This window comes from Ailuropoda melanoleuca, chromosome 3, assembly GCF_002007445.2.
Source record: "Ailuropoda melanoleuca isolate Jingjing chromosome 3, ASM200744v2, whole genome shotgun sequence".
Taxonomy (NCBI): Eukaryota; Metazoa; Chordata; class Mammalia; order Carnivora; family Ursidae; genus Ailuropoda; species Ailuropoda melanoleuca.
In genome coordinates this window covers 117608868-117628420 of record NC_048220.1, presented here as the reverse complement: position 1 = coordinate 117628420, position 19553 = coordinate 117608868, and the positions used below count along the sequence as shown (strand labels likewise).

At 48.1% G+C, this 19553-nt stretch overlaps 1 protein-coding gene across 1 annotated transcript in view; it reads left to right on the top strand.

The window, feature by feature from the left end:
- Positions 1-19553, top strand: part of EGFLAM (EGF like, fibronectin type III and laminin G domains) — a 184051-nt gene that overhangs the window by 144062 nt on the left and 20436 nt on the right. The window contains exons 14-18 of the mRNA XM_034656987.1: positions 1385-1510; positions 2860-3103; positions 6178-6289; positions 10940-11056; positions 13498-13678. Coding sequence (XP_034512878.1) covers positions 1385-1510; positions 2860-3103; positions 6178-6289; positions 10940-11056; positions 13498-13678 — 780 coding nt within the window. The remainder of the gene's footprint in view (positions 1-1384; positions 1511-2859; positions 3104-6177; positions 6290-10939; positions 11057-13497; positions 13679-19553) is intronic.

The following is a 19553-nucleotide window of genomic DNA, read 5'->3' as shown; positions in this document are numbered from 1 at the left end:
CCCGGCCGGGACCGGTGGGGGCGCGGGGCCTGCATGTTTGGCTCCCGTGGAGGCACGTCACCCTCCCTGCAGAGCGGGGCTGTGGGTCGTGTTCTCCAGCTGTGGCTGCAGACCACCCGTCACTTCGGCCTGAACTTCCAGGGGCCCCCACTAGAATTCACCGTGGCTAGCCCACCCCAGCTGGAGCAACGAGCCATATGGAAGGGCTTGAATTCAGCTCTGTCACGGACCCCTGAGGTCAGCCTCCTCACCTGGGTGTGTACTATACCCAGCCCGGCTCACCACCCCCCACCCCCAACGGTGAGGCTGAGCATGGAAGCAGAGACCGATCAGCTCGACAAACACAGAGGACTGAGGAGGAAAGGATGAGAAGCTTGCAGGGATGACACAACCAGGCCAACACGGGGCGGGGGGAGGTGAGCTTCCAGCCCAGGTGGGCACAGCATCACCACCTGCAGGGCGCAGGGGTGGACCTCTCCATCAGAGATGTGCCCCTTAGCCCCCATCCCGGGAAGAAGTGTTTTGTACTCACCTATGTCGTTCTGGGCCAGATAGTAGCCCTTCTGTCTAATTTACTTCTTACATACAAGGAGACAAGGAAGCCCACAGAGGCAGAAGAAAAGCAGTGCAGGAGAAGTCCATTTGTTTCCCTTTCATCTGATGATCTTGACAATGACAATGTATGCCCTGGATGGGCCTCTCTGATATGTGTTTGGTAAAGAGAATGGACCCACCTGGTGTTGAGTCTTTCACCGCTTCTTACTTCAGGTCACCTTCCTGTCTCCCATACGATCGTAACTTTGGAGGTAGAAAAAGGGATTCTGGAAGGCACATGCTGAGGTATTTTGGAGCCCCCAAGCCCCTCCCTGTCCCAGACAGAGGAGTGGATGGCTCAGGCCAGGTCATACGTTAGACATGGCTTCAGTCCCTACCTTACTTCCTCAACTTTGAGCCCACAGGGCGGTAGCACTTAAGGTAATTGGGGCCACAAAAACTAGAACGTTTTTAACAGAAATGCCATGTTGACATTGGAGGGATTGAAACACACTCTTGTGGGAATAAGAGATGAATTAAAGCAGAAACAGCTCATTCATCCTTGTCAGTGGTCATAAAATTTCCAACAATTTAGTATTTGATTTATTGTGTCCACCATGTTTTAAAGATTCTGTGGCTCTTCGTAAAGAACAAGACAAAATCAAATTAAAATGAAGGGTATGTTCCACTTATCCTGAAAGCTGTTTTGCAGTTGTGCCGGGTACCGATGAACAGGAGTGGGAACTGAACTGTATTTATTTGGAGACTGGAGCTGTTGTCATGGCCAGCGCCACCCTCTTGGTCTGGCTCACGTGACGGATCGGTTTTGTAATTCCTGTTCTGTATGTAGGGGAGTGCAGCAGCGGACTCTGTGACGAAGCTTCGTGTGTCAACGGTGGCACGTGCACGGCCGTCAAAGCCGACTCCTACATCTGCCTCTGTCCCCTAGGATTTAAAGGGCGGCACTGTGAAGATGGTGAGAGAGAAACAAGTGGATTGTGACCTCTGTCTGCACTGTTAATCCATGTTGATGTAATTTTTCATCAATGTGCCTTTAGCAAGGTCCCATACATTTGGGGGGGATGAAAATTTATGCATTGTTGGGAGACATGGGAGAATCTTTTTTTTTTTATGATTTTATTTATTTGAGAGAGAGAAGCGAGCATGCACAAGGTTGGGTGGGGAGACAGAGGCTGCGGGAGAAGCAGACTCCCCACTGATCAGGGAGCCCTACACGGGGCTCAAACCCAGGACCCTGAGCTGGAGTCAGATGCTTACCTGACTGAACCACCCAGGTGCCCCCCCCACCTTTTTTTTATCAGGTTGGAGTGTCTTTGAGTGTTGAAGTGTCAAACCAACCAAAGATATGTTCATCTGAAGATGCTCTTGGGCCAGGCTTTGCTGAGCACATTTTGGCCCTCAAAAACCTTTGAAAAACCTCTGTGCATCTGGTCTATATCAGACCATTTGCAGCTCATGCTCCTTAGAATATCCAACAGTTTCAGAGAAAAGGTTGGGAAGATGTACACAGAATCATGAACAATGGGATGGGACAAAAGTCATCTTGTTTCTTTGTCTTTATATTGCTCTAGTGAATTATTCCACCTCTCATATTGTCTGTATAGGTCTCAATACATGTAGATACCAACGTGTGTATATACATGGAAACACATGCATGCACAAATCCACACATAATAATGGAAAAGTTTAAAGATTTAAAATATTTTGGAACACCATGCAGAGTTGAACATGTTTTAACTTTCTCACCAATGATTCAAATTTGGACCTAAGACACTATCCTGGGAGAAATTCTTTTTTTTTTTAGCACTGTATAATCTCAAATATCATTTCATCTAGAGGAGGGCCTATGATTTCCAGTAAGCCAAAGCTGTTACGTATCATCTCATATTTTGTGGCCTAACACAGTAAAGGTTGGTCCTTGCTCACGTCACATGTCACTGCAGGTCAGTGGGGGGTGGAGGGCGGGAGGCCTGTGCACCATGTAGTGGCCATTCGGAGATGCAGCCTCCTTCCTTCTAGGGGTTCTACCAGGGCCTTAGAATCCACCCCCCCGCTGCCCCCGCTTCCTGCATTCGGCTTGCAGATGAGGGATGAGAGGGCGCATGGGAGATGGAGGGAAGTTTGAGGGGCCAGACCTGGGGTGCTGTATAATAGTCCCACCCACATTTTACTGACTGGAATTCAGCGACACCTGCTAACTAACGCAGGGCCGCCAGGAAATGTAGTTGCGCTCTGTACCCAGGAGGAAAGGAACATGGCTAGTCCTGCCACAGAGGCTTTCTAATGACATGCTTCTTTCCTCAGCTTTCACCCTGACCGTTCCTCAATTCAGAGAGTCCCTGAGGTCCTATGCTGCAACCCCCTGGCTCCTGGACCCCCAGCATTACCTTTCCTTCATGGAGTTTGAGATCACCTTTCGGCCGGACTCGGGTGACGGCGTCCTCCTGTACAGCTATGACACAGCCAGCAAAGACTTCCTGTCTATCAACATGGCAGGCGGCCACGTGGAGTTCCGCTTTGACTGTGGCTCTGGGACTGGTATTCTCAGGTAAGGGCTGAGACCTTCAGCCCCCCCACACCCCGTCTCCCAAAGCTAAACTGCAGTCACTTTGAGAAAAGAGGACTTTGTCCTAATAGCTTGTGCTCTTCCTGTCTTCCCTCCACACCTGCCTTTACTGAAATTTGTCCTGGTGTTTACAGATGACATGCTTCCTTATGGCTCATGCTTTCCTTCTAGCAAGATGTCCTTTTCTCCGGTAACTCCCCAGCAGGGAGTGATTCTCTACTTCAACCTATGGTGGCCGGGTTTGGTTCAGATGGGGGTGTCCCTGCCTTCATTCCATACAGTGGCATCAGGAGAGACTTGAGGAAGTGTAATTCACCAGCATGTGCTCAGAGCAACTGTCGGTGGGCGCTCAGCAAATACGCGATGACTAGGAAAGAAGTATTGACAGACATCGCATGAACAGAAATGTCCTTGGTGACCTTGCTTTCAATTTTTACTGTCCTCTTGCACTGTTTCTTTGATGCTAACCCGTTGTTGAGCGAGTCTCTTACTGTTCTCCATGTAGGAGCTTGGCCCTAGGTCAGCCATCGTGGGTGGGGACTCATCCCTGACCACGAGCTCCAGAAGCCGGTGTGATGGGTGGTTTCACTAGCGTGGCAGGGGCTGGGTGCTTGTGAAGCACTTGCTGGTAGGGGCAGAATTGGCTCTGAGTCGTCAGACCTTGCCTCCTGTTATCTCGCTTGCACTATCAATTTATATAGCAGATCAATTGTTCCCACCCAGTGTGCCACTATTTTCATGGCTCGCTCAGAGCCTGTGGATGGTAGGGGCAGACGTTCTTCTTATTTGTCTGTGTCTCCCTCTTCTTACCGTCTTGCTCCCCTGGTAGTTTTTGCCTTCAAGCTGGAGGCCTGCTCATCGAAAGCAGACACGCTCCTTGTTCCTACATTTGGCGAATTCTCTTTTGAAACTCACTACGAGTTTTCGTTCAGTGGTGCCCCGCAGCAGGAAATCAGTCAGTGGTGGTTGTTTTAAAGGAAATTGTGGGCTGCATTCAATCGTAATTCATACTGCTAGACTGTCATTTTTAGGAAAAGCGTGCAGGAGAGATGTTACGACCATACATCGCCCTTAACTGCTGGTCATTTTTCATGGCCCATGGGAAATGCTTACTGCATTAGGTTCCAACAGTTCTTAAAAAGTACTGTTCATTGTTGTCCTATGGCTGGATTCGTGCACATTAGTGACCCTTCCTACCTTGGGGCATGGACCAACATTTTTGTACCTCTGGTTATGCAAAATCATCCTAGTCCCCAAGACAACTTTGGTGGGTATTTAATTGATTCAATTTACATATGATTATGCAAAACAGTCTAAGCAATTCACGTAGAACTATTCGTCAAGTTGAGAAAGGAAGACACTGTGAATATCACCTTGTGTTTTCAAATGGCTTCCTCCTGGGTATGGAGTGACCAGAAAGAGCAAGGGGAGGGTCGGGGTTCATCAGCCTCCTCCTGGACGGATGGCCCCCTGCACCCCACACCTCTGCAGTGGCAGCTCCCGCTGTGGGGTCACAGACACATAGGACCTGAGTGTCCAGCATTTCTCTTTCATAATTCTGTGCCTCCTTGAGACAAGAGGTGGTTTTAATTTTTTTTGTTTTTTAAACATGAGTTATCTTCTCCCTGCCTGGCAGGAAAGCACCTGGAGAAAGGATTCTGCGTATTAGGTGTGATGAAAAGGAAGCAAGTGCTCAGAGTGTCCAAGGGGCAAAGCACCCCCTGTCCCCTCCCCTCCCCAGTGTAACCTGACAACAGTGATTACTGTTGGTGTTTCAGGCGCCCCTTTGCAAGATGTTTATTTTGAAAACCATTTCAAAGACTTCCTGCTTGATTAAGAACGTTCGCTGAAAGCCCGAACCACAGGAAGTTGTGGAATTGGCCAAATCATTTTAACTTTAGGAAAAGGATAAGGTAGTCAAGTTCATTATGAACTTGATTCAAAAATCGAGGCAATTGCAGTGAGCTTGTGATGGCTGGGATCAATACCAGCCTGCCAAGGAAAGCAGGTATTGACAGGGAGTGACCTCTGCAGGACAAGAACACCACCAAGGCGCTGTGACTTATCACGGAGACGGGCTGCTCTAAGAGCGCTTCTGGTTTCTTTATTGCATATCGATTTAGCCAAGGTGATTAAATTCTAATTGCTAAGGACAAATCACAAAAGCATTTGCCAGAGCATAAAAAAATCAAATGAGAGGGTGGAGACCTTTCGATAATTGTGCCCATTGGTATTCCTGACAATTTTCTAAAGATGAGCCAGGATCAAAAAATAATTGGGAGGTTCAGTGAAGGCCAAGAACTAGACACCGTTAGAAATACAAATGCAATAATTATACTCTTCTTGCATACCTCACTATCCAAAGTAATGTGTAAAACTCCTATCAACAGCATTTAAACTTCAAGTGCTTCCACCTTGAACTAGTAATTGAATTTTTAAGGTACCTCTAATCCTTTTCACAGTATCAGACAATATGGAATCCTCCCCTCCCAACATTTTAATATGAGAAATTTCAAACATACAGAAAAGTTGGCCGAATTATACAGTAAACGTCCTTATACCTCCCATTTGCCATCTACAATTAATATTTTGCTATATTTGCTTTATCACATGCCTAACTATCCTTATATTTATCCATCTATCCAACCATCCATCCTATTTTTTTATGCATTTCAAAGGATGCTGCAAACATCAGCACAGCAAAGACTGTGTTTTGTACGAGAGCCCAGGTCATTTCCCCTTTTCCAAAGCTTGTGTGCAACGGTAATCACATCTCACCCTCCTGTCACCTCTCATCTAGAAAATCAGGCTCCTCTGACCCACATTTCAGGCTTGTTGTAATGAACAAATAGAATAATAATTGCGATGTTCTACCATAAAGGGGTCCAATAGATAGAGCTCACGCTGCGGTGCTTACTAAGCAGGAAGGATTGTTGTCTTTGGACCCAATGCAATGACAAATCTGAGGTTGGCATCCGTTGCAACCAGGCAGATTCCTGAGCACAGTCCGTAACACCAGTGATGCTAACCCACGCTCAGTTTCCTTCCTTCAACAGGAGTGAAGACCCCATCACCCTGGGCCAATGGCATGAGCTGCACGTGTCTCGCACAGCAAAGAACGGGATCTTACAAGTGGATAAGCAGAAGGCGGTGGAAGGGATGGCAGAGGTGAGAAGGATGTGCATTAATGGGATCTGTGCTGCTGTTTTCTTCCTGTCCCGGTGAGAAGACCAGCAGTGTAGAAGTTAAGTACATGGACTCCAGTACCAGACTGCCTCACTTGACGCCCCAGCTCCCACTGGGCAAGTCACTTAGCTTTTCTGTTCCTCGGCTGCGAATGGGGTAATAACAGTGGAGGTCTCTTAACAGTTGTTGCAAGGATTGAGTGAGCTAATACAAGTACAGCATTTACAAAATCGCTTGCCACCCCCGCCCCCCGCCAGTCCCTGCCTTTGTTCGAGTCATTGTCTAATGCAGTAGGTCAGGACACAGACTTGGAGGGCAGGCCAGCGGTATGGGGATTACACATCTGACAGGAAACACGGCTCTGCCACCAGGCTCCTGGGTTCCAGGTCTTGCTCCATTACTTATCAGTAGTGTCAACTCAGATGGGTCATTTGACCTCCAAGTTTCTGTTTTCTCATCTATAAAATGGGGATAATGGTGATGATAATAGAGCCTCATTCATAGAGTTGTGCAAATTAGAATAACTATATCTGTAAAACACAATGGTACCCGGCATCCCGTCAACACTATGCAGCTTGACTTATTATTTGTTAATGGAGTACTCTTGTGACCTCAAGAGCACAGAGTTTCTGCTCAAGTTTATAATTTTCATCCATGATTTTATTTCCAAGGTCATGTCCAAAGAAAATAACATTTTTAAGAAGAGTTAAGAGGGATTTGTTTTAAATTATAACCTACCAGGATTCTTTACATACAAAAATTTTAGTCCCCCCAAAACAGACGGGACTTGAGATTTTCTACTATTTTAATTCCCAACAGTCTTTGTTCTGTACATCAGCAGATTTAAAGAGCACATTAATTAATGTGGGTATTCTGATAAGAAAATGGATTGGTAGAAAAAAGAAAAGGAAGAAAAAGAGACTTTTGGTGAGGAAAGAGGTATTGGGTTGAAGAAGAGAAAAGGAAGAACACATGTCCAGAGGCCAGCATAAGGGATGGCAGTGGTAGGAGGTCCTGTCAGAACCAAGGACCTCTTCAGGATTAGAAGAATCCCAAACTGGGTTCTGCTTCAAGAGATAAGCACACTTCAAACCTAGAAAATGTTCTATATGTATTTGAGAAAAGAAGAAAGGAGAGAGGGAAGGAAGGAAAATGGGAAGGAAGGAAGGGAAGGAAGGGAAGGAAGGGAAGGAAGGAAGGAAGGAAGGAAGGAAGGAAGGAAGGAAGGAAACAGATTTTAAAGGGAGAAACGGAGTCACTTCTGGTATGATCCAGAAAATTCTAATAGCTGCCTTTAGTCCAAGATAGAAGTTCACAACTATAGGCTTGACTATATGTTGAATTTATATAAATATAAATTTAAAAAAGCATTGTATCTCTGTAAGCCTTAGTTACAAACATTTATACAACAGGAACAAAAGTTCAGAGTGGGGATATTTGTAGATAGTAGGGTTAAGGGTTTTGATTACAAATAAGGAACTCTTCAGGACACAGTATTTACCATTGGGATTCTACAACAAAGAGACAACACAAAGGTAACAACCATACCTCAGAGTTTCTATTGCTTACCATGTCAGAGAATGAGAATTAAACCAATATGGTAGAACCAGTGCCTCCCTGTTGGCCTTTGGAACAGACAGAAGGTGGAGTGCAGCTCCTACCTGGAAAGAAATGTAAACATGTGGGTAAAGGTGTAGCTATTCTGGATGCATGTGAGGTGGTTTTTTGTTTGTTTGTTTGTTTTGAGACAGCTCTGAGACAGGTGTGGAAGGCCCCCTGCTTGATCTCAGTGAGTTGAGACTTCATCACGTCTTCCCCTGGGGGTTTCTGCTCCCCAGCTGCCCATACCATGTTTAAAGGCATGGCTTACCCTTTTGGTTATACAGCAGTGGTATTGGGAATAGTGGTTTTAGGGCTTAGAGATGGTGGGATTAGAGAACACTGCTGGGGGTTAACCCAGGACATCGGCCTCTAAGTGTCCACACTGAAGTCGAACCGAACCCTGGGTCACTCAGCTGAGAAATACCAACAGTCCAGGGTTGAGTCTATGCCAGGCTTAAAGAGGGGATGTGCTTCTGAGGGCTCCAGAAAACCCCAGCCAGTGGCTTTGCTCAGGTTTTCCACCCACTTCCAGCTAACCAGAAGTGGCAGCTCTAGACACGAAGCCTCATTGTGGTGGGGCTATTTGCTTTTCTCCTGCGGTTCCCTGTGGGTGGGGCAGCTGGAGGGAGGTGGGGGAGGATTTTGATGAGCAACGAAAAGGAACCAGCTCCCTCCCCATGAGGCCGAGGGCTGTTCCCTGGATACAACTGTAACTCAAAGGTTTTTCCAAAACAGCCTGTTTCTCTGAAATCCCTTTGACCCTGCAGCCTTCCTCCTTTCCTCTTATTATCTGACTTGAACTTTTGGGTAAGAGCTAAGACACAACAGTGATGGGTGCCTGTGGGTGTGTGGTGACAGCTGCTGCGTGGGGAGTATTCCAGGCAGCCACTAGAACTCCCAAAAGCCCTTCCGCTTCTTTGATGAGCACTGCCTGCCCCCAACCCTTGGCCAGTTACATAAGAATCCTGAAAGCTGTCCGAAGGTTATTGACAGAAGGCAGTGCTGTCTGTGTTCCAGTCAAGACCTCCCTGCCGTAACCTGGCTGGGCCTGGCTGCTGTGAGCAGCCCCTGAGATGGGACACCTTCCTCTCTGCCCTCCTGGTCTCCCCGTCCCTACTCTGACCTGACCCTACATCCGTTCCCTTCCCTCTGGCCTGTGATCTGCCTAAAACACAGATAGGACGATTTTCTGTCTGCTTAAAACTCACTGCTTTTTGGGTTCAGGGCAAATTTCTTTTTTCTTTTTCTTTTTTTTTTTTTTTAAGATTTTATTTATTTATTTGACAGAGAGAGACAGCCAGCGAGAGAGGGAACACAAGCCAGGGGAGTGGGAGAGGAAGAAGCAGGCTTCCAGCGGAGGAGCCTGATGTGGGGCTTGATCCCAGAACGCCAGGATCATGCCCTGAGCCGAAGGCAGGGCAGGCTTAACGACTGCGCTACCCAGGCGCCCCTCAGGGCAAATTTCTATGCATTCAGGATCTGGTCCCTTCTTGCCTCTGCCCTATACTTACTATTTCCCCTCAAGCCCTGACTTTTGCCAGTTTCTATAATTCTGACTTCTCCTCGACCACCTTCCCAACTCTCTGTGTCTAGGGTAGGATATGAGACACACACACACACACACACACACACACCCCATCAAGTGCATTCAGAGTCACTTGAACAGTCCTCGCTGAGCTAATCCCACCTGCCCGTGTAAGCCTCTGAGCGGCAGGAATGAGGTCTCCTTACTTCCTCTTGTTTGTCCAGCATTTAGTGCCTGGGACAGAGTAATGCCCAATAATACTTGTTAAATCAATGACTAAATGCTGCCACTATGTATATTTCTTTTCACCGTAAGTCAGAGGAAACCTGACTTACATTACCTAAAGAGTGCTCATCACAGAGATCTCAAATTTCAATATATCTCTATTTGTTAGAACACTTTAATTTTTGCTTATAGCTCACATCTGAAGGAGTTTAGACATTAAATATTACACCCAGCTTGCTGTCGAACCCACGCATGAGAGTTTCGGCTGTTGAAATAGCCAGTGACAGGGAAAGCCTCTGGGGGTTGACAGGGGAAGTTTTCTCAGAATTTGGAAAATGGAAGAATTTTCTACCCTTTGTAGTCGATAAGAAGGAATGCCTCCCACCCACCACACGGTCTTTTTCTCTTGGCCTAAAGCGGTTCTATCTTTACCACTGTGGAATAGAACAATAGCTGGGCGGACAGGAATGCTAATTATGCATCCGGTTGTGGGCCAAGTGCTAAGTAGGCAAGATCTCAGCCTCCAAGAGAGGCTAGACTGCGCTATGTCCATCACAAACGGCTGCAAGATATCAGCAGCTACAATAAGGGCTTATTTCTCTCTTACATGTCCATCAGTGGTCAGGTGCAGCTTTAAAAAAAAAAAGATTTTATTTATTTATTTGGGGGGGGACAGAGGGAAGGAAACTCAAGCAGACTCCCCGCTGGGTGCAAACGCAACACGGAACTCGATCTCACCACCCTGAGGTCATGACCTGAGCCGAAACTAAGAGTCAGATGCTTAACAGACTGAGCCACCAGGGCACCCCTGGTCAAGGGTAGCTTGAATCTGACACCCAGGCTGAGAGTCCACCATGAGCCACTTTCTGGCTCTGAAAGCTTTAGCACGGAAGTGATTCATTTCTCTTCTGCTCGTGTTTTATTGACTGAAGCTAGTTAGTTACCTGGCCCCACTCAAGATCAACAGGTTGGAGGTGATCTTCCTGCAGGGAGAGCGGGTGCTTCTAGAGAATGCTGGTGGGCATTCATGCAGTCTATCACATCCGCCATGACCCCTCTATGCAGTAGATAGTAGGGTTCCCATTTTATAGATGATGAAACGGAGTCTTGGAGAGGTTAATACACTTCCAGACACTCAAACAGGTGGTAAGTGGCAATACAAACCAACGTGAAGGTCCCACCAGCCTGTTGGGATGGGTCCCCAGGGTTGCTCTACCAGTTGGTAGTTTTAACTGTCTTTTCTGAAGCTATACCATGTTTCGTGTCTGATCTGTTGGCAGGGAGGCTTCACGCAGATTAAGTGCAACACGGACATCTTTATTGGTGGAGTCCCTAACTATGATGATGTGAAGAAGAACTCGGGCATCCTGAAGCCATTTAGTGGAAGCATCCAGAAGGTACAGGCTCCACTTCTGTGTGTCTGTTGTGGGACCTTGTCTACGGATGATGGACTTGAGAACTTTGATCAGTGTAATCCGATGCCTCCAAAAAAAGAAGCTTGGAGAAAATTTTAAGGTTTTCCTTTTCAACGCTAGCAACATAGCTTTCCAGCCCCACTTTCTTATAATGTCTGCTCCTGGGCCTCTGTCCAGCAGACATACCATGAATGCAACTCAATGAATATGAATCTTACAGCCAATCTTCCAAAGGGTCCAGGCAGCGCTGAGGGAGGGAACAGGCATCAGGTGGCTGCAGATGCTTCTACTGAAGGGAAGGAGGAGAATGGAGTCTCCTAGCAACTCTTGGCTCTGTGCTTCTCTTTGGGGTTACTTTGCAGGCTGCTCAAGTCAAGAGCCAACCCTCATTCCCACCTCCACGCCCATTGCCACCCCTGCAACTTAGCAGTAACCATCATGTAACCAAGCTCTTAAGAGCATAGATGAAGGAGTCCTTCCATAGAAGGTTCAGAAAAAAATCCTTCAGCTAGTTAAAGGTACAGGGCACTGACCCCACTCATATTTATTATTCCTTCTCTTGCGGCTGCCCATGACCTCTCCGGTTATGATAACATATTTTGTCTGTAATAGACATGCAGGCTGACTCACCAAACCAGATTTCCAGGACCGCCAAACACTGGGAGAAAAAGGATTTGAAGAAAAGCATATTGGATTCTTGGATGTTAGCTTCTTCCTGTTTTCCTTTATCAACTAATGGTGGGCGATGGGCCACTGATCCTTTCTAGCATGAGGTGAAGCATGGGGTGAAGCATGAGGAGGCTAAAATGAAGGAAGCCAATGAAAGGAGGTCTTATCATGATTTGCACATCCGGGGCCCCATGGGGCTTTGTCCTTCTCTTGTATCCCGGTGTGGGTCCCACAAAAGGGATCCAGTCAATACTTGCTGACTCTGATGTATTTCCCTGTGTTGCTGAAGAGCGATGTCTGTGACCCCTCAGCTCAGGCCATGGTCCCCTATCAGTGGGGTTGGCCATGTTTAACTGTGTGTTTGAAATTCTCACTTAGAAAGCAAGCTGAGATGCTAAGGGGCCTCACGCCCTCTCCCCACCCTTGTCAGGTTTTGCCGCTCCCCCCTTCACACAGTGCACACAACCCTTTCCTCCGCGCCTCCTGGGAAGGCCACCCTCCCCTCCCAGGGGCTGAGTCATTGGCTGTGCCTGGTCCTGCTGTGGACAGTAGCATCTTGGCTTGTCTCAAGTACATATGACTCAGTTTCACAGTCTTTCCCTTGGAGCATTAAGAAGGGACAAGTATAGAAGGATTCTGACTACTTTCTCACAGCTTGGAAGATTCAAGACTGGGAGAAAGTGTTCTCCCAACTCTCCCGACACCCTCCAAAGACTAGGCAAGCTTGTGGAACATGCGTTAGTGGCAGGAAGGACCATGGCCAACCTCTTAGGATCCCCTGCAGGGCAGATGTCTTTCTGAGTGGTGTTCTGTCCCCAGGTTCTGCAAAGCTGCACGACACTGCAACCCCCACAGCTTGAAATGAACACACTCTCCAAGGCAAGGGCTGACAGCATGGGCTCCATTTATTTGAGGCTGGAAAGCCCAGTAACCTCTCCCTATAAATTCACTGTTTTTGCTAGAGCCCCACTGCAGGGAAAAGGGGGTGAAGGCAAAAGAGCGCTCTTGTCCCAGTGAATATGCATGGTGTGCTAAGAACATGATCTGAGTTTTTTTCTTTCCTTTTTTTTTTTTTGTAAGTGGTGGGGAAGGGGATGTGGAGAGGAAGGGAATCCAAGAGTGTCAAGGAGGGAGGGTAGCAGGAGTGGGTGGGACAATTGGGGAGACCCAGGTGATGGAGCTGTAGACTCCCCAGAGACCATTAGCCAGAAGAAGATAACAGTACAGGGGAAAGCTTCTCCCAGCCTCACTGCCACCAGGAGCCATCAGTCCCCCTTAGATTCCTGCCTGCATGATACTTGGTTTTGTATTCTTTCCTACTTGGCTTTACAGCAGCACCTCTCAACCTTGGCTGCATCTTAGAATCACTTGGAAAACTTTTAAAAGGGACTGCTGACTGGATCCCGCCCGCAGAGATGCTGCTCCAATGGACCGGCGTGGGACCCGGGCATCAGTTCCTTTCTTCAAGTTCCCCAGGCAATTCTAACAGGCAGCCAGGTTGAGAACCCTTGTTTTGTATTTATCGGGACTTCTTTATGACCTCCCAGAATCTTCCAGAGCCAGGGGGTGCTTTCCTTGGCAGATTCTCCCAAGAGCCACAGGTAATGACTTCAGTTCCTGCATCGCGTTTACAAGGTGATAAAAACCAGAACTGGACATTTTCTCTTTCGTGCAAATGAGGGCGCCGAGGGAAACTGTAGCGGACTGCAGAGCTGTGTCCCGCGTGCCTGATCTCGACCTTCTGTCCCCCGCAGATCATCCTGAACGACCGCGCCATCCACTTGAAGCACGACTTCACGCGCGGCGTGAATGTGGAGAACGCGGCCCACCCCTGCGTGGCGGGGCCCTGCGAGCACAGGGGCAGCTGCCGGCCCAGGAAGGAGAGCTACGAGTGCGACTGCCCCCTGGGCTTCGAGGGGCTGCGCTGCCAGAAAGGTAGGCACTGTGCGGGAGGGGGTGTCTTAGGCAGCAAGGGGACGGACTCTTCCTGGAGGGGCTGGGAACCCTGGAACGTATGAGGCGGCATGTCACATGGTTCATTATCCTATTAATGAAGAATTTCGATGCCGAAACACCTCTATAGCAGTAGGCGTCTTCCCTGAGAAGCCCCTGCTGGGCTAGCCACCAAAAGGTTAAATCATAGTGTAGGGGGGTTCCCGGGACCCTTACCTCGGAGCCATGCCCAGAGCCTGACCTGATAGGTGGATGCCTGGGCTTTGGGGCTGATAACTATGTCGACCGCTACCTGTGAACGCGATAAGAAGAAATCTGAGAAAGTTCGCCCAGTACAAAAAAAATGTAAATTCTACTAAAGTATAAATAACTTTCCGTAAAGTGCTATTTTTCATGCTGCTTCCTCTGTGCCTGGGTTTCCTCATCAGAAAAACGGGAATAATGATGCAGTAGTGTCTAACACAGAGGGTTGTAGCGTAGATTAAGTGGGGTGTTGCATATTCCTAAGAGTGCCTGTTAAGTACTCAGCCAGTTACTCACCATTATTGTTATTGGTGAGAAAAAGAAAATCCACCGCAAGTGCACTGAACTACTCAGTTTCCAACCTGCCCTTGTCTGGAAGCTAGAGCTGGTCACAGGCCTCGAGTCCCTACCGAACGGAGCTTTCCACACCTGCCCTAGGGAGATCAATGGACCTGGTGTCTGGAGGAGGCCTACCAGCATATGGCCATCATGTTGGGCCATTGGATCTTCTTGTTTCAAATATCAGTATGGCCTCACCTGTCTGGTAACTAAAAAAAAAGGCATCAGGTCAAAGGAAATAAGGCAGTGAGCCTAAGTGAAGGGTTGTGTACTCTCTCTTTCCCACCTGTTTCCAGGTTCCTGAACTTTATCAGAATTAGGGCTTTGGGGAAGACCGTCTGTTACAGGTACATGCTGTGGTGTGTGGAATATAGGAGAAGTTGTTTTGCAGCAGTCTTGGGAAATACGAATGCTAATTTGCTGGTCGGAAGCCTGCATAGTATTTTATTTCAATGAATTTTGAAAACTGCATGGCAAATTATATGAAATATATTTATTAACATAGCTCACCCTAGTGATGAACCCCAAAGAAGAGTAATGGATCCATTTCTGAAAGATCCTGATTATAATTCTAACAAGCAAATTGTTGTTTGGCTAATAGCGTGTACTTGTGGAGATTTAGTTCAAGAGTAGCCCATTCATTCGGAAAATTGAGTTTGGATTTCACACATTAGTGTTTGAGTTTCCTGGGTCTCCAATTTAACACAGGCAATTCAGGTTTGCTCCTGTCTTAAATGCTCACCTTAACGGTCAATATATAAAGTCCAGGCTTAAATGAATGTTTAGCTTTGAGAATTAAAGGAGGAAGGACAGGATAATTTGTGATCTTGTTAACCTTCGTTTTCTGCTGCAGAACGCTGGCGGTAACAGATATCAAGTGCTCACATTTATAGCTTCGTAACTGTGGGTTCGTGTTCAGTGAGAAGCAAGCGTCACCAGCACGAGGTGTCAGAGCTCCGGGGAGGGCCTGGGTGTCCTGGCAGGATCCTAGGGAAGGGACAGCGGCTGGAAGAGCCCAGAGGTTGTTTAGGCCTCTTTTTCTGGAACATGCTAGGCTTGAGCCCAGAGTAAAACCCAGGCTGACTATCAGCTCCCCTGACGTTGTATCAGTATTTCCTCATGCTTTGAAATGAAGAGAGTGCTTCTGCCAAAATGGCAGCTCTTGCTGCTCCTGGGAAGGTTGACGTATGGGGGCGTGGCCCATAGTATGTCATTTCTTCTGTTACATGGCTTGAGAGCATTAATGGAAGTCTGGGTGCAGGTTAGGCCTTTAAGGACAATTTTTTCCAGGCCCCAGTGGGCACGTGGTGGAGTACAGCTGCGGCACAGACTGCTGTACTATTGGGTGAGAATCTAGTCCTGAGTGAGGATTGGAAAGAGAAGAGAGAGAGATAGGCAGCTATACTATCCCACAAAGATGCAGACGAACATTCTAGAAGTTTGGTTAGATTCTTGGTGGGAGAGACCAAGAATGCTCAGAAGCCACTCTTGGTTGTCGGGATGAATCCTGGCAGGTAGACAGGAGACAGTCTTGTCTAATCCAGCAAGGTGATCCATAGCTTCCTATATTTAAAAGTCTGGATTTTTTTTTCTCCCTGATAACCAGATCATGTTTCAAAAGCAAGAACCTATCCTTAGTATTCCCTCTGGGAGACAAAGCGGTCCTTTTACATTGAGCAATGCTGCAGATGTCACACCAGCATCAGGCCTCATTCAATCCATACCACCTTCTCCAACAGCAATTTAGCTTTGGGGATCCCCAGTGAGTCTGGGTTTCTCTAACCTGGTCAGGGAGTTTGTGGCACACAGTCAGTTTCCACCAGGGCCCTCCTTAGGAGATTGGCACCTCTTCTCACCTCTTGGTGGCACAGGAGGATTGAAACCAGAAACTCAGGGAAATTCTGGAGTAGTCTAGACACCCAGACCATCACAGTGGTTTGGGGACCTCACCCTTTGTCCCTGCAAGGCTGAGCCCAGACAGAAGTGGGCATCGAGCTCCCCCTGAGCTCCTCACTGCTCCCGGGGCACTGCGGGCTCTCTATAGCACTAGCAGCTACGGAAAACTGGACCTCCCCACCCCAACCTGGGGAACCCACCAGGACAGGAGAAGCCAGAAGTTCTTCTAACTCCCAGCTTACTTCTAACTTCAGGTGCCTACAGAAATCATAAGGCCTGACTTTGGTGGTCCCCTCCCCTCTCATTTGGGGGGTTCTCACTCTTAGGTGCCTTCTGCCACCTCAAATCTAGGTACCCCATAGAGTACCCCAATACTGAGACCCCCTTCTCATCTCACCAGAGGAGTGTCACCAAGGCCTCCCTCCTCAGAAAAGATATGCCCCATCCTTAGAGATTTCTTTTCTCCCTTCTCTCTACTCTCATCCAAGTTTATCCGTCTTGTGTCCGGTCCCTCAAAGTTTTTGTATACAAGTAAGTTACTAGTAAGTTAAAGCAGAATTTCACGAAGCTCATATACAAAATTAGGTTCTAAGAAATGTTAATGGCTATTTTGAGCACACATGCAAAGACAGACAACATACGTTCACAGATACAAAATGGGAATGGGGTTCTGTGGTCAGGTAAGCTTGGGTAATACTGAGTAGTAACCCCAGTGTAAACAGCTCTCTCTTCTGGGGGGCTTCTTAGCACCTTGGCTGTGATCTGAGTGCCCAAGACAAGGATACAGGATGCAACTGTCTTCCCCGGGGCTTCTCCCAGCCAAGAGCACACAGCCCATTTGAGAAAGAACTCTGAGCCCTGGTCCTCCCTTCCGTTCCCTGCATTACTGACAAGTTTGGACTCAGAGCGTGCAGGACCCGTCAGGCCGCTAGATGGAGGTGTTTCTCTGCAGCAGGAGGGCACCCAGCTGACAGTGAACCGGGCTTGGGCGCACAGTTCTCAGTCCTACAGGATCAGATCTTGCCTCATCATTACCCATCTACCACAAACACAACATTTCAAACGTTTTCTATTGTATTTAGTCAACTCAAAGCACATTGCTAGGTCTGATTTAGATGATTTTAACTTTCTCTGGTCCCAGTGTACAGCTTCAGTAAACATAGGCCATAATTTAAGAACACTCAGTATATAAAAACACAAATTAATACAACATATTCATTATGCAGACTATAGGGACTTTTTTCCTTAGCATGTTGTATCATTCAACAATGGAACAATGTGGGGGTGTTCAGCCTGGAGGTCGATCTTGAGAGAGTTGCAGGCTGATCCTGGAGAGAAAGGTATTTGCTGGTTGTTACTCTAGTACAGAGTCAGCGTCATGGAACCAAGGATTGTGGACCAAGTAGAACTGTCCAGCAAGGGAGGATGCTGCCTTGGCCTGGGTGGCCGTCCATTAGGTTGCTGTTGGGAAAGTCAGGTTCCAAGCCCCAGGTCCTTCCTTCTCTGGGGTCCCGTGACTAAGAAAGAGCCAGCGCTCCGTCAGCTCTTTATAGTCTGTTGGGAATTTCAAGTCCCTCAAGCGGAAAATTTGCTTTGCCTGGCTTGGGGGCTGCTATTCATTGGGGTATTTTTTTGTGTCGGCAGATGGCACAAGCTTTTAGGTATAAATGTGAAGACGTGACAAAAACTCTTTCGACTACTGCCTTTGCTGCAGAGGAAAAGACAATGTAGGAAAAATTGGGTTAGGATAAAATATCATGTTTGCAATATTTAAATAAACTACAAAGGGCCGGAAAGGGCTAGATGGTCACTTCAAGCTCTAATGTTCTAGTACAGAATTAATATTTATCCATAGATACTGCCCGCACTGAGTATATTTGCACCAAGTCTTATATTCAGTCGGGTCATTCTTGGAGCGTTCCCCTGCCCTCTGTTAACCGCAGAATAAGCAGGGCTCTGGAATCTTGCAAAGGGCGGGTGGGGTGGGAATTGGGGGGATATTTTTCCACTACAGAGAGAAAAGAGGCAGCTGGCTGGCTTATCGTTCCTCTTTCACATGTAGCCTAGAGGCAAGAAAAGTAATAATCATTGACAAGAGGCAAGAAAAGTAATAATCATTGACAAGTTACAAAGTAACTCTTTAGCAAAGAACTGTTTCTCCAGGTTTAGAATAAAAGGGGATTGTTAGTTCAAAGTCAGGGGAGCCTCCGAAGTCCCTTCTTGGTCCACCCCCACCCCACCCCCGCAGTGAAGTGGAGACTTAGGGAGGGGAGTTGGTGCTAATTGTGCTGAGAAAGATTCCAGTGGTTCCTGTGGGATTCATACTCACATTCCCCTAAGAGGACAAGCTGGGCCCTCGCAGGGCTTTATGAGGGAAACAAGGCTGGTTTCCAGTGATCTGCAACCAAGGTGTTTGGGATTTTACAATGACTGTGGAATTCTGACTTTCCCTGTTCTGTTGCACGCTGGCACCCGGCAGAGTGTGGGAACCACTGCCTCAATAGTAAGTACAGTATGTTCCACGAAACACGGCAAACGTGCTCTGGCCCTGCCAGGGAGGGCTCTGGCCAGGGGCCGGGCACAGTGCAGGCCCCCGGCATGCAGAGGGCAGAGGGTGACCGGGGTGAGCCATGTGTGACTCGACTCGGCCGCTCTACCGGGGAGGCGGGAATCCTTCCTCTAAAGCCACCAGCCCTGAGAGGGCACTCGCTTGTCCCCCAGCTGGACTTCGGGAAGCGCCTGAACCTTGGAGCTGGGGGGCTCAGCAGGCAGCTGGACGGCGCTCACACAGACCTCTTTGAGGCTGTCTGTGTGCACCACTGACATGTGACAAGCACATCCTGACCATCTCAAGGAGTCCAGGGGAACATGGCTGTTGGCTGCAGGCCCAAACCCATGGCCAGTAATAGCAGGCATAGGCCCTGCCTGTGCCTCTCACCCTGGGGGTGAGCCAGACCCAGTGGGGGAGCCTTGGCTAGGATTAGCTCTGGGAACAGCTCCTCTGACAGCTTTTCCCTCCTGGGCACACAGACCCTGAAGTTAGGGGCCTGCATCCCGCCTACAAGCTGCCGCCTTTTACCTCTTCCTCCCTCGCCCTCTCCTCTCCACTTCTACTCCTCTGGGTCCTTCCCTCCTGGCCTTGCTCCTTCTCCTTCCCCCACCTGAAGGCTGCTGGTGCACCTGGCTCTCCTTTCCTTCCTTGGCAGCTGCTTTTCTCCTTCCCCACTCTCTCCTTCTTCCTGTTCTTTTTTTTTTTTTTTTTTTTTTTTTTTTTTTTTTTTGAAGTGAGGGCTGGGACGCCGGGTGTGGGGCGCACAGCCCGGGATGCTGCAGGGTTGAGCAGCACCAACAGAAACAGAGTTAAAGTGGCCAGAACATC